This window comes from Labrus bergylta, chromosome 10 (genome assembly GCF_963930695.1).
Source record: "Labrus bergylta chromosome 10, fLabBer1.1, whole genome shotgun sequence".
In the NCBI taxonomy this organism is placed as follows: domain Eukaryota; kingdom Metazoa; phylum Chordata; class Actinopteri; order Labriformes; family Labridae; genus Labrus; species Labrus bergylta.
The window spans coordinates 15,568,892-15,591,337 of record NC_089204.1 but is presented as its reverse complement, the minus strand read 5'-3'; the positions used below and the strand labels follow the sequence as shown (position 1 = coordinate 15,591,337).

General features: G+C 39.4%; 1 protein-coding gene across 3 annotated transcripts in view; it reads left to right on the top strand.

Annotated features, from left to right (window-relative positions):
- wdpcp (WD repeat containing planar cell polarity effector) overlaps positions 1–22,446 on the top strand; it is a 75,625-nt gene that overhangs the window by 10,326 nt on the left and 42,853 nt on the right. Inside the window, exons 2-5 of one of the 3 annotated variants that reach the window (XM_065959694.1) lie at positions 6,978–7,083; positions 12,649–12,733; positions 17,180–17,224; positions 20,683–20,733. In XM_065959694.1, the coding sequence (XP_065815766.1) occupies positions 7,042–7,083; positions 12,649–12,733; positions 17,180–17,224; positions 20,683–20,733 (223 nt within the window). In that variant the 5' untranslated portion in view covers positions 6,978–7,041. The remainder of the gene's footprint in view (positions 1–6,977; positions 7,084–12,648; positions 12,734–17,179; positions 17,225–20,682; positions 20,734–22,446) is intronic. The other 2 variants (XM_065959695.1, XM_065959696.1) reach the window with 2 other exon arrangements.

The following is a 22,446-nucleotide window of genomic DNA, read 5'->3' as shown; positions in this document are numbered from 1 at the left end:
TCACTGCGATTCTAAAATAGAAGTTTGAAAGGCCCACCGCACCGCTCTGATTAAAGATTATACTACACGGATGAAAAGTGAAAGACAACTGCCAGGAAAAAGAAAAAAAGGAGCAGAGACTAGACGCTGATTTGACTTCAAGGCAGGCGCATACTGCAGAAGAGAGGAGGTGAAGAGATATGACACTTGTCCGCCTCTGAGGTCACGGCAAAGAGAACAAACTTCTCAGTCCAAGTGCCATAGACATCCGACCACTCTGTGCCATGACAACCTGTCAGAGAAAGAGAGAGGCAGAGGGAGGCACTGCCTGCCGAGAGGTGTCCAAGATGTCATGGCCTCGTCTGGGAGGTGACAGACAGCGTGTGTGTGAGTGTGTGACGGGAAATAAGACTGCTGAGAAGTATAGGGGACGTTCATCGTGACCTTTCCTTTTGCCAGGGTCCATCTCCCTCTGTGCATCTGACAACAACTTTTAAAGACCTCTCCTTCCTGATCCGCTGACAGGTGTGTGTGTGTGTGTGTGTGTGTGTGTGTGTGTGTGTGTGTGTGTGTGTGTGTGTGTGTGTGTGTGTGTGTGTGTGTGTGTGTGTGTGTGTGTGTGTGTGTGTGTGTGTGTGTGTGTGTGTGTGTGTGTGTGTGTGTGTGTGTGTGTGTGTGTGTGTGTGTGTGTGTGTGTACATCAAAGTCTCTAAACCAACTGTGGAAAGCTTTAAACTGATCTGTAGTTTATGTATTTGTGTACACAAAGGAAACAGAAGCTGACTGTAACTTAACTGCATTACATTTGATTAAACATACAGATTAAAAGTAATTTTACATCAACACAGTAAATTGATGGCATACCCAGGGAGGGATTGTGTTCCAGCGTATTGCAATTGATTCTTCATTGCTTTTTAGAATAAAGTGCTGGCAACAACCTTTGTTTTTCCTTATTGTCAACTAATCCTACTAAAAGACCAAAACTAACAATCACTTGATGCTTCCAACAAGTATTTCTGTATAGCCAAATCCTGATTAATCATGTAAACTTATGTCCAAAAACGATTAAAACATACCAAAAATGGCCAACAACCTTACTGACAATAATATATTAACAAAAGTTAATATCTTATAGATAGAGCTAAAAATCAAGCTCTTCCTCTTCACTAATGCACCAAATTTGTGGCTAATATCAGGTCCCAAAAAACACACATACATTATGTGCAAGTAACATTTACATAAACGCAAATAAGTAAAATCTGCCGCCAGTGGGCTCTCAATCAAAACAATAACAAAAGATGATGTCGAGGCTAGCGGGGAATCATGGGATTGATTCTCAAAGCTACTAAATATTGTCATAAAATTCTACATATTATAGGACCTTTTAAACTACAGTCCCCAGCTCTAGATTGAATTTCAGGAGGCAAAAAAAGGGCTTCGAGTCAATGACAGTATTTAGGTTATGGACATGGCTTTCACTGTTAACTGGCTTCCTGTTGATAATAGTATTACATTCAAATATTGACAGATTTGTCCTTTCATTTGTGGAACTTGAAGTACTAATTTGTAATTTTAAGATACAATTATTTGGAATTATTTTATAGATCACAGACTGTAAACAATGATTTATGTGCTTAAAATGTAATGGAATTACTTAGCAGGCATTGTGAAAGTATGGACTTCTCTAGGATTTTGTAGTTCATGTGTATGTCTGCACACAAATATTTCATTTGGTATTTGTGAGTTCATGTGTGTCTTTGACGTGTTTGTGGTCAGGAGGTGAGGGACGAACAACAGGATGCCAAACGGCTAAATCCAACAACATAAACAAAACCCTTGACAGTGTGACACGCGTCACCTTCGCTGTGACGGGGGACAGACACCGGAGAGGCACATAGTCTCTTTGAAGTCATTCAGCAATTGTGCCGCTGGTTTGGAAGTATTGTCTTTCCTGCCCTTGGGCATTTCTGTTGGGCAGATGAACTCTGCTTTTACTGAAACACTTGCCAGGATTAGACCTATTAGTTGAACAGGAGTTGAACAGAAGACTATCCTTGGTTTGGAGGAATCTGGTTTGAATGTGTTAATGTTTCAATCATTAAAACCAGTAGTATAACTCTTTCTTTCCATTTATGCAATCAGTTCTTAATTTGGCAGAAAATTAGTTGTAAAAGACATTAATCAGGAGGCATTTATTTTTCTCTTTCTTTTCCTCCCCCCTGTCTGAGTCATTGCTGCTGCTGCGTTTGTGTTCTATTCCAGGCTTTGGGTAAATACCTCTGCTGGAGGAGGTTTCTCCCCCCCACATCCCACCTTCCTCCCTCCATTACCTCCTCTAATGACGTTTACACATCTGCTTAGAAGAACCTCCACTCTTCTCTCGGTCATAGCTGTGTCCGTCTTTCTTCTCTTTCTCTGTTGCACATGCACACAAAAGCACATGTGGTTAGAAATTGGACTCTCCATTCATTAGTTGTCGGTGGAGTTGATATTCTAGTATCAATGATGAAGCAAAGACTTTTCAGCTCCTTCACTACTGAATCACAAAAAATCAATCTTTCATTATAGAATTTTAGCTTACCAATGTATGATAAGTGCCTTATTTTGGCCAATTGTACAAAAGAAACAGTAATGTAGTTTGGTCTTTTGAGTCATAAGAGTATAAAAGTCCTTTTTATTGAGTTTTATTGAGTACTGGTCACTTAAAGTTGAAATGGTTGCAAAGTTTATGGATGACTGTTATAATTCATTGACAGTTAATCTAATAAAAGTTCTCTAACTGATAAAAACCCATACAGTTTATTTTAGCATCTAAAATGTAAGGATTCAAAGCATTTTTTATGTTGTTAAAAGACGTATTGTCTTTGGATTTTTTTGGACTGGTGGTCAGATAAAATAAGAATCTTGAAGATACCACTTATAGCTTCAGGAAGTTTAAGGTGCGTTTGTTGCATTTTCCTGAAGTTTTATATAAAAAATAGACACAGTGAAAAAGATAAGATAGTTGGCAGAGTAATAAATCACAAATGTCATAAATGTAATCCCATTGGACTTTTTGGTCCTGAAGAAGTTGATTCACAGTATAACAAATGCAAAAGTAATGATTCATATTTCAAGACTGGAGCCAAACGCTTTCATACATTGATTTTGATTCAGTGTATATTCTTCAGTGTCCTTTAATTATGTTAAGAGATGTTTCATTGTGAAGCAAAAGTATTCTCCTACTCTGTCTCCCTGGACTCCTGAACTTTTCAACTTCTCACCTCCACATGCCCCCGACCAGGAATGTTACTTATGGTGATCTTCACACATGCACATTTGCATGCACACGTACAAAGATGCACACACACACACACACACACACACACACACACACACACACACACACACACACACACACACACACACACACACACACACACACACACACACTTTCTGAGAAACCCACATACTCCCAAACGGCACTCAATGAAGAGACGAGCCCAGCAGTCATGTCACTCACCTTCATTTTCCTGCTGATTGACATGTCCTGTTAAACCGTCCGCACACACATACACACTCACACATCAAACACACATACATACTGAGTGACTGTACCTGTCACCTCTCTTGAATAGTATTAACTTTACCTCATTTTGTTCTGCCTGTCCATCAACTCTATTCTCCTTCCTCCCACAGATGAATGGACTCCTGTGGGACTCTGTGTGTGTGTGTGTGTGTGTGTGTGTGTGTGTGTGTGTGTGTGTGTGTGTGTGTGTGTGTGTGTGTGTGTGTGTGTGTGTGTGTGTGAGAGGTTTTCAGCCTGCTGCCTGGCGCCACCTTGCCCACCCTGAACTTTCCATCCTCCAGACCCTCTGTCTTATAAAGGGACAGTTGAGAACATACGCTGTACTTGCCTGTGGTTGTGTGTGTTTGTTATCATGTGCATGTGTGTAAGTGAATACTCTGCCGGCAGGCCTCGCAGCACTTTCACTCTGAAGAAAATAGTTTTCAGTTGGCCCCTTCTTTTTTCTCCCCTCAGCAGGTCGAGTTCTGAAACGCCTAAGGTCCTCAACAAAACCACTGAAGTAGAGTGACAAAGAGACAGACAGACTGAGGGAGATAGAATGGAGAAGAGAAGAGAACTTGACTCCTAAGTCCCTTTAGTGACCCCTAGAGGCTCCACTGTTTAATACACCCCAAATACGCCATAACAATATTGTAGCAAAGATGTTCTTAAAAAAGGCTGACTCATTACAAACTGTAATGATAATATGAAATGGTTTATTGTTTGTGTCTCCCGATATAATAAACAATTTACCTATCTGACTAGTATTGTCCACAAGCGTTTCAGCCAGCATTGGCTGAGGGCCTTTAAAAAGTCAATATGAAGCTCAAAGGGGGGAAAGGCACTCTGCCCTGATTCAATCCTGGATCCAATCTGAAGTCATCCAACTACATTATTAGTTAAATCAATGTATTTAAACAGACATTTGTGTGCAAGTGCGGCCAAAAATGGGGTATTTCACAGGTGCTTCACAGGTTGTTACCAGAAGTTCTTTATCGCTAACTGCTGGCTACACCAGAATCCTGAAAAGTTGGCTATTGCTCTAAGAGGCTCTTTGTGGTCAGACAATGGCTGAAGTTCTGATATAGTGTGCTCATTGACAGCTGTTTTTACATGGTTAAAGAAACAATGGACCAATGACAGCATTCTCAGACTCCATTCAGCACTAATGGAAACAATCTAGCAATCTAGCTACATTCAGTGAGATGAGGTTGATGCTGCTGTACAAGATGTAACTCCATCCAGAAATATGTATATTTCTGAAAACACATTTTAATGTATATCAAAATAATATTATTTTAACCATTGCTGCCACTTGACAAGTAGCTGTTCTGGACTTTTAGTGTAAACAAAATGCCCACAGTTATTTTTAACATGGTGAGGGTAAAATATATTGCATGATTTCCAATGAGATGATGTGAACATAGAAATATAAAATCCAATGTGTTGTCTGAATGTTTTACACACTCAAATTGTTAGGTTGCATTGTGGCTAGTACTTGAAATAAGAAGTACTTAATATCAGGGATCATGCCACCTGTATTAAAACTGTTTAATTAGGATAGTAACTTCTTATAGACTATAGAGCATGCATGAAAGCCCGTTTTTTGTACAACCATTTAAAAATTGCACACAACAAAATAAGAACTTTTTGCCATTTCATTACACTTATATTGATACCAGTTTGCTAATATTTAGGCTGAAATACAGCTCAAACAAATAAGACTGAAGCTGAAAGCCAAGATGCATTTCGTTTAATCCAAGTCAACATTATATTTATTGTGTATATATAACTAAAGCATCCTGGGAAGAAATCTCCGAAATGTGGAGCATGGTTATCCCCATGAGACATACCAGTTTAATCAGACTCACAAAAATCTGTTTATATCACTCTCAATAATTAGTATTTTCTCTAAAAGCCAGATAAAAATAACAAAAAGACACACATCCCTCAATGGGTGCTGGATCCAAAAAACACGAATAGAGTAAGGAAATCAAAACAAGATCCGCACACCGTCTCAGTGGCCACAGCCCTCCCATGATGAACATCAGACTCCTTTGAGGACTCAGACTCTTTGTTTTATCCGGGTTTTCACTTCTCATTATCTCACTCTTTCTGTAGCTGCATGTTTTCTACAGATTTTGTCCACCTTGCTTTGCTCTGATATGACACTGGAAGCTTGAGGACTTCTCCCTCAAGAATATACTGAAGATAAGAGTCAGTGGAAGTCAGTGTGCATGGTTTCATATGTATGTAAATGTGTGCATGTGTACATTTCCTCAGGTATCACAAGGTTAAAAGATAGAGGAGTATGCACCGTATTGCATACGCCTTTTCATGCATACCTATGTGCCCATGTGCAGTAGAGTTCACATATCAGGAGTCGGAGAGATTGGCGTGTGTGCAATGTAGGACTGACTTGAGTGCCTAAGTGTGTTTGCTGAATACATGAGCATATGTGTTCATGTAGCTGAGGCCCTGCAAGAACTCGAAAGCAACTCGGAGCAGAAAATATGCGCTCACACACACACACATTAATACACACTGTCAGCCCAACTATCTCTGAGGGTATACTTTCTGCTTGTTCTTTGTATGTTCTTCATGTCTGACTTCCTCTCTGAGAGCCAAAACGGGACCAGGCAGTAGCTGAGAGTGTCTCAGAGATAAAGCTTCTGGGGGAGAAAAGTCACAAACTTTTCAAACTTTGTCCCTGTATGAGAGAAGAGACAATAAAGAGTAGAGAGCAAACTACAAGAGAGAAAAAGAAAATCAGACATACCGAATGTTTGCCCTTTGAGAGCGACGAGACAAAGAATGAGGAGAGAAAAATTGTCAGAAAGAGAGAGTGAACGCTTGAAGACAGGGTCAGAAAGCTTAATGCATTTCTAATAGAAGGTACCTCAGAAAAAAAAAAACATGGGAGACAGGAAGAGGGGGAAGAAAAGATAAAAGGTAATGGACGAGTAAGCGGAGGGATGATAAGTGAAGGTACATGCGGAGGAAATGGAAGGAAAAACTGACAAACTTAGACAAAGCCAGGTAAGAAAAGAAGGGCTGTGTTTGTGATGTGTAATAAATGTGTGTGTGTGTGTGTGTGTGTGTGTGTGTGTGTGTGTGTGTGTGTTTTGGAGGCAGGGGGGTGAGAAGATGGCCTTGTGTCAGTCACCCTATGGCAGATCTTTAACCCTGTAATTTACCACATCACTCCTCTCGCACTGATGGGACCGCTGCACTAACTGACAGCACTGCCTCTGGCATGTGTGTTTGTGTGTGTGAGAAAATGTGTGTACTTGTGAGAAAGGATTCTTGAGATGTCAAACAAAATGGCTGTGAGCCTGCATTCATTTTAGGCCTGTCTCTCTCTCTCTCTCTCTCTCTCTCTCTCTCTCTCTCTCTCTCTCTCTCTCTCTCTCTCTCTCTCTCTCTCTCTCTGTCTCTCTTTTTTTTGCAGTGGGAGCTCCAGATATCTGGACCAGGGCCCTGATAGTCCCTGGGGTGACTTGCAAAATTAGTGTATGACCTCTCATCTGTTTCAACATAAACTACACATCACTACTGTAAGTACCCCAGTGGATGAAACTTAAAACCTTTATACCCTTATGGAAAACAAGAAGTGACATGTATTGTATTTAAAGACATAAAGACAGAGAGAATGTGTTGGTAATAATAACATAAGGTGACTTCTGAAAAAAAAAGGTAAGAAAAACCTGTAAGAACGCCACATATCGTTGTACTATTCTTCTTAGACTTGGTCCTCATCCCCTGTAAATAAGATAGATACACTGTTATGTGACTAAGAAGGGCTAAGTTATATCTTAACAAAAGAAACACCCCATAATGCATTTTGCCTTCCCACCTGTATGTCAGTGATTCCCAATGCATTTCATTGTTCGATTGTGTGAAAAACAACAACATCCTCTTAAATGCCTTCCTGTCCCAACTGGCCATAAAAGAAAGCAGCACTCAAAAGTCTCACCTGGCCTTAAAGGTAAAGCATCCTATGGAAAAGGCTTTAACTTTATAGTTTATTGTTGAATTCCTCCCATTGATGATGCTCTCACAATCATCTTGGGGGCTTTGTTGTTATTGGACTGTTTTGCACTTTAGTTCTTATCCCACATTGTTTACATTATTTAATACACTGTGATATAGATCGATGGGCAATAACAGGACATGCAGCCCCCATGTTTACGAACTGAAAACAAGTAATCCCAATACAGGTTAATGATAGGGCTGGGTGATAAATCATTTTAGTCGATAAATCTTGTTTTCAGCCACTCCCATTGGGCTCCCATAGTTCACATTCTCCCCCCCCCCCCCCACCTTTTTAATTCCTACAGAGTGGCTGGGTGGCCCCAGGTATGTGGCACCCAGCCACAGGTATTGTGTTGAAGATGCTCTGCGTCACCTGTACTTTTACTGTAGCCTGAAACTTCATAGTGCACTTTTAAAGACAATTTTACAACTTCCACTTTAACCCCAAAATTCCGGTTATTTTATTAATCTCCGAAGAAAAAATCAGTTTGATTTTTCTTTTTTTTTTGTAATTTTATTGATAAAATAAAATAAAAACGTTGTTGTTTGTTGTTTCAAATAAAACATCTGTTTCAGTCATAAATTGAGTTTGGTGTAAAACATACTGGATAACTCTGACACACTGATATTTCACCTGCCAAGGGTTTAATTCAAAAATAAGTCAAGATGTCTCTGGTGCTTATACAGAAATGTCCAAAATGTGAACTGGTAACTTTAGCCTCTTTGGATTAATCAACATGGTTTATCATATTTTTGTTATTATTGTCTTTATAGTTGGGTTACTGGGTTAAATCAACAATTGTGTTTGGTTCATTTCAGTCACAGGCACTACATACATAAATACATCCCATACTAATAAAACTGAATTAAATCAACACAGTCTTACATCTGTGCTGCACCTGTCACCCAGGTGGGTCAAATTTAGAACTTGTGTTTTTGAGATGTGGCTACTCCAATGTGTGAGGTTTAGGAGGTTCAGTAACTGCCCGTCGATGTGTCTCACTATCCCCAGAAATGACAGTATCTGTTTGATTGGTGACTACATAGCTGTGCAAATAAAGCTCAAATCAATGTAACTCAAAATGTAATAATTTGAGGAACAGATTCCTCCATATTCCTCAACTTGTTCAACATTTGGAATCTTTTTCTATTAATAATCATGAATAAACCAACTCTGCACATTTCCAGCAAGGTTTCAATAGAGTAACAAAATGTTTGAGCTTTCACACCTCTGAGCTTTTCCTTACATGGCAGACTGACCAGTCCCTGATTGTCCCATGTTTCTACATCGTACACTTTCTCCTCACCCCGAGTCAATTAGACAATTCATATTTCTTACACACACCAACTCTTATTACTATCAATATATACTTCCCTATAAATACATACTTACCATCATAATCCTCAAATCTCTCAAGGTTGTGTCTCTGGTTTTTCCGTAATTTTTAGAGCAAAGTGAAACACTGTAATAACAGATTAATTCATTTTTAAGGGTCCATACAGCTTTGTTGTAAAGGTACAACATGACTGAAAATGTCCACATCCAGTACTTCATCATTAATACTTTATCATATCATTGATGATGATGCTGTTATACCAAAACACATCTAGTTGTTGGGGAAGGCTAGTTTTTGGATTATTGTTTCTTTGAAGTTGTATTTGTTTGTCAATTTCTTGTCTCTAGATTTTGTTTTCATTAAAGACTAGGATAGTCTCCACGAAATACTGCTTTCACCTGAATCTGTGATTTTAATATGTGTGTATTTTAAATGCAGATCAAGCTGCAAAGTAAATCATTCGGAAGATTTTAAGATGAAATGTGCTGCTTCGTCAAAGGTATGGAATTGCTGTGTGCTTGCAAGCGTTTTGTTCTGCTTAGAGTAGAAATGTCAGGACACGTCAGTCTTCCACCAGTGACAGGATGTGGAGGAACAGCATGTTAGAAAGGGCATCCGTCAAAATTTAACGGAGTAAAATATTTGTGTGGTACGAACACCTTCTGTCCAGTTGTACACTCAGAACATGTGTAAAACAATAGCGCTATGTTATTTGGTCTATTAGCTTAAATAAATGTCTGTTTGGGTTGTGGCTGTGAGAACATGAAAGAGTGAGAGATGGACAGGAATGCAAACTATAAGCGTTGAAAGGCTCCTATTGTTTCTCTCTTCTACTGTTGAGTTGCAAATAAATATTTACATAAAGTTCTGTCTTCTACTTTTTCTTCTATCTCTGGTACACACACAGATAGCCAAGCACACTCATACAAAGACACATTCTTTTGCTCTTGTTCCTCTTTGCACACACACACACACACACACACACACACACACACACACACACACACACACACACGCCCACCCTGGTACACAGTAACCACCCGGAGGGGACAGTGAAAGAAGAGCAGAGAAAGAGATGCAGAGAGCAGACAAGGTCGTAGTTCCTGTGGACTGTCTTTGAAAGAGGAGTCAGATGTTTTCCATCCCCTCCTTTGATGTTAAAGCAGCCTCTTTACCAGTGTAAAGACAGGGTACAATAACCTAGACTCCCCACCCCTCACACAGCCTTCTGTACACTGGCCGTACACACCCACAAAGCTCTGCGGGCGAACAGGTAACCCACAGCAACCCCAGCCAGAAATCAGAATGAGTGTGGCAGCTGTCCAGGACCTGTGCAACGTGCTGTTTGTGTGTTTTTGTGTGCTTGAGTTTGTGTACTTTATTTAAGTGTTAACATTAAGCTTTCAGATTTGTAACTTTAAACAAAATATTTAAAAAACTGATGACCTTTGTTTTTATTTCAGGTGATAGTGATAGAGTTGAACAGTTTATTTTTTTTTTAACTCTGCTAACTCCAGCAGGTACAGATGATTAATTAGACACACTGTCTTCAAATAATACAATGTTAAGGATTACACATTTACAATGGTAGGATTTTTTCTGGACTCTTTTTAGTCTCAGTCCCTGTAAATGCCAAACACACAAATCTGCTCATGTCAATAGGTCAATGTCTTCACCATTTTCTGTGTGAAAATCGAGAGCGAGAAATGTTTCAGTCTGCATTCTCAGCATTGCCAATCATTAAGATAATTCTCCTTCTTGTTTGGGTGTTACTTGAGGTTAGACAGGTTTCATTTGGAAGGATGTGACTGAGTTGTGTGCGTGCGTGTGTGTGTGTGCGTTCTTTTTTTACTCATCTGTGTTTTACGTAAAGGCAGGTCATGGGAATTTCATGAATAATTCTGGTTTAGTAACAGGCTAGTTTGCTATAAAAAAAACTACAACACCAACAATTGCAGTATAAATAAATTTAATTGAATGATGACATAATGGGGGGGGGGAAATAGGAAAAAATTAAGCTTCACCAGACATTTTTGTCTAATACAGAGCTGCTCTCGCAGACTGAACAAAATACTCCAGCAATATTCAATGAAAACCATCAAAACCATTCAATGAAAACCAGCAGCTTAACCCTCAGTGAACAGATGTTTACTGACTGGAGAATAAAGTGTGTGATGAACAAGATTGACCCGCCAGTACCTGTCTCATAGAATTGTTCTGTGTTCACTGCCTGGTATGAGGAATGCTGCTTGCTTTGTCTCACCTGTCAGCTGCAAAGTGTGCGTCCATCACTGCTCGGCTCTGATGTGTGAATGAAGGTCACCAGCCGAGACCTTGTCTCAGAGTCAGTCTGAGTTCATGTGCAGGTCTGTCTGTGTTTGGTAATAAGTTCTGTGGTCAAAATGAGCTTTCATACCTGTAGAACAACCCCCTGCTTTAAGTCCAACTCTGTAGAAATACAGGAATAACTAGTAAAGTAGTCGTGCTACAATAGAGGATGATGTTACAGGACTAATGTTACATATTTTAAGGACAGCTCTTGACCACTATGGCTACAAATACCATTTCTACTACTGTTACTTTTTCAGTCTGTTGCTTCCTTCAGCCTTTCCTTGACATCTGTGTCCTCTGAACCTGATACGGCCTTTGTTGTGTTTGAGGCATTGTTCTAATTCATGTGTTTTGTTTCGTTCCATCTTGTTTTTAACGTCATCACTTTAATGTTCTTATTGATTTCATCATGTTTTCAATCTCATTCTAATGTTCTCACTTGCCTAAGTAAAGAACAATGACTTTCCTGTATTTGTATATGCTGTACAAACAAATCAACCATTTCTTGGCTTTTTTTACATTTTTTTTTTTTAAAGATTTATTTTTGGGCTTTTTATGCTTTTAATGGATAGATAGGACAGTGGATAGAAATCAGACAACTACATTAAAACACATCAGGAAATCAGGAAAAAGGTGGCGGTCCTATTGATTGAACCCTTATGTAAATGATCCCTGCCTCTAAACCCTTCCACTATGTATCCCTCAATACAGCAGAAGAACCATTAGGATAATGAGACTTTGGTTATACTTTATCAAATAGCTGGGAGTCAGCTCTTCATGTAAGACCATTCTTCTAATCAACACCTCTAGTAAGTTCAAGTGAAAGTTAACCTTAACTTGCAAAGTAATGATTGATATTAAGCTACACCTGGATCTCTTCCTCTAACCCTTTACGGATTGGTTCCTCTGACATGTTGTGTTTGAGCTATAACTGTCTGAAAAGCTACTTATGAAAATGTATCAATTTGAAACACTTAAATCATTTATCATCCCCATCCAATAAAAATTATTTTATTGATCCATTAGGATTGTGTCCATTACCAATGCTGTCAAATGTCAATAGATACCTTATGTTTCTTACCTGGTCATCATGGGATATTTTAAGCTTACAAACAATCCTTACACAATTCTTTATTGGTCTTTCATCAGTGCAACACTTTAGAAACAGAGTTTTTTTCTTCTCTATGTATATATTTTTCGCTTCGAGGTACATGCTTGGGTAGTAACTAGCAGTCACACAAGTTTGTGTGAACGTAAGCACTTGTGCCTACATGCATGCTTTGTTCGACCCCCGGGCCGGGTTATGTCAATCTGTTATGTCCTCTTGTCAAGATATGCATCTGCGGTTGTGTTCGTTCTGCCTCGTCTCTCTTTCTGTGTCTCTCATTTGTTCTATCTCTCGCTCGTCCCTCTCTGCAGACTCGGGTTACACTCCTCCGTCAGATGGCGTTCTGCCTGGCTGAGCTGCACTTGTGGTCCACCAAGAGCTCGCTCCAAGTCAAAGGTAGCACTTATCAGCATGTTCAATCGGCCTCGCTCTCAATGATTCTCTCCCCGTCTCCTTTCTCTGTAACCTCTCACTCTGTCTTACTCTGGCTCTCTCTGTCATCACTCACTTTGTTTTCACACCTTCTCCACACCTTACCTCTATCTACTAAGACAATCTGACTCTCAGTCGACACCAATTCTCACCCTGTCTCTTTTACTTTCTCTTTACTCTCTTCAGATTCTCAGTCCATCACTCTGTATGTTCCATTATACATGACGTGCTTTATGTTATAAAATCAAACAATATTTATACATTTTAGAATATCAAGTCCAAGTGAAATTTCAGAGACTAGTGAAAAATCTGCAAGATGTTGACTGTATGGACAAATACAATTAAATAAATAAAATAAACTAATTGTGATAAAAGTGGGCACCATTACACAATTGATTTCAACAAAAGAATTAAATATTCGAGGATTCTTGTAGCTGGTTACATTCCCAGATTCCCTCATTTTGAATCAAGTGTAAATTCGGTGCAGTGTTAAAATAAAAGTAAACCATTCAGTTGGAATTGTAAATAATAACTGAGATAACTTAGCTTTGAACATGGTCTGAGTTTGCTGGGTTGCTTGTTGTTATTTAAAATGTACTGTTTCTTTAAATAGGAAGTGTGTATTTGAGCCTGACAGCGTTGACAGTTACAGCCTGATGTCAACATATGTTATGCATTATTGTTTTATATGGGGCTACTGCCTAATGTTCTATAATCACTACAATGAAAAAAAAGTCCTGGGACTAGCTAGTGGGGTTTGCTTTTTGGTTTTGCACTGACTTTGTGCTGCAAATATATTCAAATATCAAAATCAATGCTGCAAAATCAAAGATATTATCTATGTGTTCAATGAATCCCATGTTCCTTTCATAACCTGGCAGCTTATATTTAACACAATGCATTCAGGCAGTAGTAGTTGACTAGTTTCTAATGTATTATGTATAGTAGCAGCAAATGTTACAGCATGCCTCTATCCTGCAGATTATCAGATGTCAAACAGCTCCTATAATTTATTTTTACATACTTTACACAGTTAAACTTTACCAGACTTGTTTGTAAAATCTTGCCAGTTCCCCTGTGGGAAGCGCTCATCGATAAGTTGTGATAAGTGAGCTGCACATTACACCTCCTACATCAGCATTATGCAAACCTCGAGAAACCTTACCAGCTGACCGATGCTTTGTCGTGAGGCTGAGTGGGTGTAAGTTTGACTTTTCTGGCATTTTTGTGTTTTTTTTTTTTTCCTGCTCGCCACCTATCAGAACATCTCTTCCTTTGGAGAAAAAGCATTTCCATCTGTTTTCTTGTTTTCTCCTCCCTTCCATTCTGTCTTGTCTTTCACAGTCTGCTGAGCTTTACACAAAGATAGTGTCTCTCAGAGGCTGACTGTGTGTGTGTGTGTATAGGCCCATGTGTATACACAAAGGTAAGACAGGGTGTCCTAGGTGATGGTGACATATCCTTATTTGTTTGTTTTTTTCCTGCTGTGTGTGTCTTCTGCTATCTCAGAAATATATGTGGATGGATACATCTGAGCACAGAGGCCTGGTCGCTGAGGTGTGACGCTGCATATCGCCACCTTCCTTACATCAACCTCATTCCTTACATACATCTACCTCAAAAACAAAAACATGGACACATAAAAGCATCTACCACATGACACTATGAACCATAGTTTTTTTAGATTTGTTCTACATTTGTTTGTACACCTTCCTGGTATCCAAAGCCTTTTGCTGTTGGCCACTGAGCAGCATCGCAGTTTATGAGTTAATTGCTCATAGAGCAACCTTTTCAATGGCAAAACTAATTATTGATCATAATTTAAAACAAAGATTAAAAATGCATATTCAGATGCGACCCCTTGATCTATTCTTCTTATCTCTCTTAGTTGAACTGGAATGATTTAAGTCCCAAGTCTCTGACACATTTTCCGGTTATTGTTATAAAGGAGGTGTTCGCACATCCAACTGTCTCAGGCAGCAGGTGCATAGGAGGTATAGTTGTAGCCTTGAAAAGAGAAAATCCTGCTCACTGCTCTTGCTCTGCATCAACGTTTATTACAAAATACATGTTTCAGTCCATGTGGACCAAGTGTGTTCTCAAACTATTCCCAAAGCCATGATCTCTAGTAGACAATACTCCACCCAGTCGCCCACACAGGTATGGGACATTTGATCTAATTAGGATTGCTGATCAATCATCAGCAGTGACCTGTGCTGAATCACTCACTACATAAACCACTTTTATGAAGATAAAAAAAACAAAACAGAAATACGAAAAATGACAAGCTAAACTTGATTAAATAAATGAGACACAACGACACATCACTGGACCTGTTTACAGGACTATTTCTTGAGATTTCATGTACAATGAACGAAAACATTGACCTTGCAGCTTTCGTAAATCATTCTAAAAAGTATATTTATATGAACTACTGTGTTTGTATCTTTTGTGTACCATACCAAGACCAGAACTCCTGGGAGCATGTTATGCTGTTCTATGCTATGTTATTGGGAAATGTCTATCATTTTTCCTTTTGAGAGCTCTTATGCTCACTCATTTTTGGCTTTAGTGGTCGTGATGCTTCACTACCATAGGATGACTGACATGGACATAAGATTGCGTAAATGACATGAGACATCATTCCATTAACACGATCAAATTGATTCAAATACTTCTTTCTAGTATGATAAGTAGAGATTTGACCATATTGTTTCATTGAGCACATCCTCAGACTGTGTAACTTTGGAAGAGGTTTTCAAGGCCTGTGTGCTCCTTTTCACTGCTTTAGGTTCTTTAGGTTATGTCCACTCCTATAGACTATTAATGGTGGTTATTTCAGATCAGTAGATATTGCTGGGTCCGTTATGTGCCAGTGTTTTAGACTGTGACAGTTAGAGTATAGATTGTGATGGGGTAGTTATTTTTCTCTGTGGGATCTCCCTATAACAGTTCATATAAATTCTTGTAATGCCATGCAATATGCCTCCACCACACATTCTGCTGGGTAAGTCTGTTCTAAAAACCTGTTTTATTTCTACTGATTTGTCAATAAATCATTCATGGTGTGACTCATTCGTCTGAGCCTCAAACAGACTTATTGGTAGACCTTGTTTTAGGAGTGTAGGGTGATAACTATTTGCCAGCAGTAAGATGATTCGATCCTTTTTGTCTGAAGTGGTACACAATGTGCCAGACATCTGTTAGTGAGCTTTGTTACTCACTTTTTATGTGGAGGAGTCCTCTAGATGAGCTGTGGCAGTTTGATGCACCTCTTGTTAAATAAGTCAGTTGAATCACTTCATTATTCAGTGTTTGCTATTTTGGAGAGTTGTACCATGTACCTACATGTACCTGAATGCATTTCTCTAAAGAAAATAGAACAGAATATTCAAAATATAGTGTAAAAATGCACCCTGCTCTATATAATCATGTTTACTATTGTTTTGGAAAGCATAGTTTCTTAAAGTTTTCAATACTATCAGATGTGGAGACTATAAAACCAAGCTAATATAGCCTGTAGATCTTCCAAGCCATATCAGCACTGCTGCCTACAAAAAACATTTTTGCTACTCAATGCACATACCTGTATTTCACAATATGCACCTAACTTGCACTATACGTTAAATTCATTGCTATGAAACCCCGTTGGGTTTTGTTTAATATCATGAGTGTCCCGCTGATACTCGATACTCAAGGTTATAAGAAACAAATAATTAAAATTAAGTATTTACTAACTGTGTGCTTGTGTGTATTTGTGTCTGCTATCAGCTCTCCTGTTGTGTTAGTGTGACTTGGCCTCGGGTGCAGCAGCAGCAGCAACAGTCATGAAGCGATAAAGAAACGATGTGTTGTGCGAATCCGAATCTGGCTGCTTATGGTTTTGGGCCTGCAGGAATAACACTGACAAAAAAAAAGCCTCACCTCAGCAGTTTGCGTGTTTGTGTGTGTGTGTGTGTGTGTGTGTACTGGTTACCCGCTGTTCGTATGTCTTTAAAGCTATCTGCTGATTCTGTTCATCTACTTTCAAATGTATATGTTGTATGTGTGTAAATCAGTCTGCCACCTCAGGTGGGACGGGTTCAGGCACACTCCCGTCTTTATTAATACCCCTCTGCTCCCCCCCTCATCTATTCTGGCTCGGACCCCCCCCCCACTCCCCCACCCCACCCCACCAACCCCACCCCCCAAGCCCATCCTGCCCTCCCACCTCCTCCTCCCCCTCACAGGGCCTTATCTCAGCTCAAACCGTGGTGCTGGCAGACGGGACAGGCCACTGGCTGATAGTGATTGTTTATCCCACGGTGCGAAATTGCTGATCTGTCTTCTGCTTTTCCCTGACAGCAAGATGCTCATCATCTTCTCTCTCTCTCTCTCTCTCCCTCTCTCTCTGTCTCTCTCGCTCCACAGATACAGATATTGGCACCTATCAGTACTACGATAAAGGAGAGCCAGGTAAATAGTGTTTATATTGGATGTCTGTTTGTGTTTAAGATAAGTTGCATTTGTCTTGTTTTTGGAATCGATGTGCTTTCCTCATATATGAGGAAGGGCTTTCAGCTGCCTCCCACGCTCACATAAGCCCTTACAAACATACACTCCTACACACAAATTATTAGTTTTGCCTGTTTTAGGGTCTCACACCCGTTAGCTACACATACGCTCGTCCACAGGCTAATAGCTATTAGTATGTAGGATTTACACCCTAAAACCTTCTGCACATACCACACACAAACACCCAGGTTATTAGGCCTCCAGGCTTCTATCTCTTACACTCTCTGTGTTCCTGTTGACCTGGGGTCCTGACACACAGCGATAGGAAAACTAAACTGTTGACTTTCTGCTAGATCACATAGCATGAGGCCCCATGTAGTCCAGCCTCATATTGCCTCAGGCCATGAGGCTTCAGTTATCATCAGGAAGCGCTCAAATCGCTCCCCCACAGTCAAAGAAGTGTGGAAACGAGATTGAACTTCCTTTACTTTTAAGTTTGTTTCCATAAATGTATTGTTGAGTCCACACTAAGTTTCATGAGGAAGATGGCTACATTCTGGTTAGCTGTCACCTCCTGTATTTGCCAGATTTAAAAAAGAACAATAACAATAAATAACAGGCTGTATGCACTTGTTGCAGTCTTCAGATGTTCAGACTTTTTTCCAATAGGTCACTCCAAAATAAGGATTCAGTATGTGTTTGTTCAGGAATGAAAGTACAATTTCAATGTGTAAAAAGGATTAAATCAATATTTTAGAAATATAGTACATACTGTTCAATACCAAAGCAAACATTACATACCACCGATATAGCCCATTTGTTATCATAATGAGAAACCTGGGCATAATATTTAGTTTAAATCGTCAAAAAAAAGAGCTGTTACTTTGACCACAAGAATATACCAGTAGCTTCAATACAAACAAAAATGTAAGGCTGAGGGGGAGCAGCCTGGTGAAGGTTATCTCTTGGGTAATTTCTAAAAGCAACACCTTTGATTAAGTCGAAAGTGTCATTTTTTGTGATTTTTAGTTAATTTTTAGTTGTTCATAGAAATATATATATTTTTTTTAAACTTGACTTTGCTCCCCTTGTAGAATAGTAAATTCACCACAACGCTGTCTTGTTATGTCTTTCAGTAAATGAAGTTATGAAGTTCAGTAAATGCCTTGTTATTTGTCTGCTAAATGTCTCTGTTATTTCCACGCTTTCTGTCGTCGGCCATTTCTTGAATATTTTAGAGTCTCTTTCTCTTCATCAGCACGTTTTGGGTTGTCCTGTCTCAGACGTCTCTGCCTCAGTTTCACAGATTTCCCTCTCTTTGTCTCTCTCACATGTATATTTTGCTCTTGCTCATTTTGTGTACAGTGTGTCTGTCTCTTCCTCTCTCACTCTCATCAAAGGGTTTTCCTCCTTTCTCTATCATCTGAGAAGCTGCTTTCTCTTTAGTCCAATCGTCAGTGGAGAGACGATGCTCCCGCTCCAAATCCTTTCATTTTGAGGATTACTAAAGTGTGGCTTGATATCAGAGTGGGGAGGGGGGGGGGGGGGACAAAGCAGGGGAGAAGAGTCACTATCCAAAAGTATCACAACATTTTCACATAGCTGTGAAATAGCTCAGACACAATTTCATTTACACTAGATTTATTCAAAATAAGGGGGTTTGGACACTCCTGAAGTTAGACTATAAAAATGTAAATACTTAATATATATTTTGGGGCTTTTATGCCCTGTAGTCCATGTTGCATTTCAAATCTAAAACAGCATCTTGGCTTTAAAACCTGAGTGTTTCTCTATAGCATTACAATACCACAGAGGCCTTTGAATGTAGTTTTATAGTGTAGTAGAGAAGTATTAGTCCTGCATCACTTTTAAACAATTAAGTAGCTATTAGCACTAAGAGTTAGAAAAGCTTTTATCCGACTCATAGGGAAGATACCATCTACCTCCTCCTTATATTAGATAAAAGTTTATGTCACTTCATTGAATATTGAATTGGCTGACATTCAATTCATCCATAAATGCCTAATTAACCAGATATGAAAAGGCACTGTATCACTATAACAGGAGGCTTTTTTTTTTCCTTCAGGGTTTTCTGCCTAAAATCAGAAACCTCTCTAGGAAACTCTACCTGCTCAACATTAGGGTTAACAATGCAAGATCAGGTGAAGAGTGGACGTCAAAGAGGCACTGTTCTCCTTTTTCACTGTCAGTGTGACATCAAAAGTTTTTGATATTTGAAGATGACAGTAGATGATAGTAGGAAAAAGTAACACACAGTTGCATTAGTTTAAGCTTTTTGGACCTGTGTGGGTGCAGTTTAGAAAGTGCTATCATCTGATTCTGTTTCAAATGTTGCTGAACTAATCACAGATAAAGTCCTGAGTAGTTATAAAAAAAACAACTTTACAACTGTAACCCAGAACAGTGCCAATAAAGGGAAATATTTATTGTTTGTACAGACGCTTAGAATTAAGTTTAAGTATTACCGCCTAAACGAGTGCACCATAAATCTACACTATAAGAAGGTTATACTGTTTAGTTTTTTAAAAAACAATTTAAGAGAAGAGTTTAATCAACTGTATGATCGTTTTGGAGGCGGCAGTTTCTGTTGAATTCCCTTGAAGTTGTACTTACAGGTGTTACTCTTGTTTTGTATGGCATATTTATAACGAAAAGACTCAACTTACTGTAACAAACTGTAAGAAATAACAGAAAGGCCCTCCTAGTAACAAAACACCCACACTTTAAAGATTGCAGTATTACTAAAAGACCGTTTAATTTGCAAGTTTACTGAAGTGCATCTAATTAAGGTCACAACTGAGATTGATATGGGGTGTTTCTCTTATGTAACAGTTAGGTGAACGCCCTGTGAACATTGTTCATGTCAAAACAAACTGTGTACGCCAGTGACAATCATTCATTGGGCAATTTATTGCTCTCTATACCTGTATTAATAAAAAAAAGCATCATACGCAGTTCCACATCTCCCCACTAGAGGTAGACCCAGGCTCATTGGAGCAGCTCTGGGGGTCCCCTGCAGCCAAAAAATAAGAAAACATCCCCCCAACCCTCCCTACCCAGCCCCAAAGCAGGTGCCCATGTCTGGGCCTGTCTGGCCCCTCACCCCCTTATCTGATTAATACTACTAATCCTGGAGGTTTTCCTGCCTGCCAGAAAGGCCGGCCACCAGACTGGCCACTTTCTTGCTCATGGCAACCAGGCCATGAGGTACTTTTACAGGTTACACTGTGCCAACAAGGTCTCTTGGAGCTACAGGGGGATGTTTAAGCTCCAGTTCATTTACATGTTCCTCATTATCTGCCACATATAGACTAGAGTCCTTAGGCTGGACCATGCTCATAAAGCTCATATCCCATATCTAACCCCACGTTTGGCCTTTTCATTTTTTTTTTCCTAAGCAAATCCTCGGGAGCATCACTACTACAATGAGAAACTCAATTTCTGTGATGGTAAGTTCCAATAGAGCGACTCAAAAGAAGTGATTGACAGTGATACATTTTTTGTTATGATCAGTTCTCTAATTATCTTACAAATGCATCTTTCAGAAACTGCTGTCCTCATAAGTCAACCTTCCTTCTTCCTATTTTCTCTCGTTCCTTCCCTCTCTTCCCCTCACTCCCTCTGCTTTTCACCCAGTAGTGGAGTACAAACACCCTTATCAGGAGACAAACACTCATCCCCCTGCCCTCCCCTTCCTCCTCTCTCCCCTGACCCCCTCCTCCCCCACCCCACCACCCTCCACAACCTCATTTGCATGCATCTGTTTACCTCCTCTTCCCACCTATTCCTAATAGAGAGTCCCTCCTTAATGGTCGTTTCAGTAAAGATGAAAAGGGAGACTATAAAATAAACAGATAGTGATTGCATCATATTGAAAACAGCAGTCCTCCCTTTCCTCTTTTTTTTTTCTCCGACTGAACTTCATGTGTAAGTGTGGGCAGAAGCAGATGCACAAATTCAATTAGCTGTTTTTTTTTTTCTTCATATCCTTCCCTCTCCCTGTTTAACCACTAGAGATGGAGGGGAAAAGGGAGTGCTGGGAAATTAAAATGAAGGGGCCTTGGTGTGGTACGTGTTGAGATATGTGCTGCTAACTCTGAGGTTGCATTTGAGAGATAACTCAACTCAAGAACGTCCAAAAGTCCCCACATTTAAATATATTTGCTTCTCCTTGAGGACCAGTGTGTGTTTTTGAAGGGACATTTTTGCTTTCAGAAGAATGTTTCCCCTCCTTTTAGCGCAGCTAAATCAATCTATAAACAGCAGACTTCAGACTTCTGCTGCTCTGGGAATATGGTGGTCAGGAACATAAAACATGTGACTACATCAATGTAGTTTCTATTTAGTAAGTAAGGGTTTTATGTTGATTTTAAACACAGAAGTTTAAGAGTGACTTAGCTGCTAATGCTAACATGTAGTAAAGTTGACATCAGGTTTATATCGAAGGTGTGATATACTCAAGACATTAGAAGTAGGTTTTGATTTTTTCAGAACACTTGTTCATATTAAATTGATGTATAAAAACCTATATAACCATGTACCTTTCAGAATGCCTGGCTAAGTATCACAGGGTGTCTCCAAAAAAAACCTTAAGGTGCCAATATAGAGATCCTCATTTGAGCTTCAGCTGTTTGTAGGTTCAATTTGTGGAACTCCACACCCACAGAGCTTGAACGAACAATGACATTGATGATTTTAAAGTCACTTGTGTTGTAAAGAATGATAAGGTGCCTGCAATTCTGTTTTTGGACCTATTAGTGCTGTTGTGAGTAGTAACATTTTGTTTTAAAGACTTAAAGGACAGGCACTGCAAACTAGCTTAGGCTTTAAAACATAGTGTGTAGTATTAATTTGTGCTGCATACATCTCCCTATAAACATCACATAAATACAGATTATGTTAGATGTCATAAAGGATTTGAATAATTAATAATCAAAAAAGCTGGAAAAGGGAAAAGCAATTCTATTAGGTTAACTAATTGGGACCCAGAAGTCCTTCCTGTGGTCATTTCATTAGTAGCATCCCTTTATTCCACCTGTCAGTCTTGTCACCACCCTCTCTTCCTCCACCCTTCTCATACTTAGATCTAAAGCCAGATATAAAGTTTAGCCCTTTTACCCTCTCTGTTTTTGTTACCACATTCCCTTGAATTCCCATGAGGG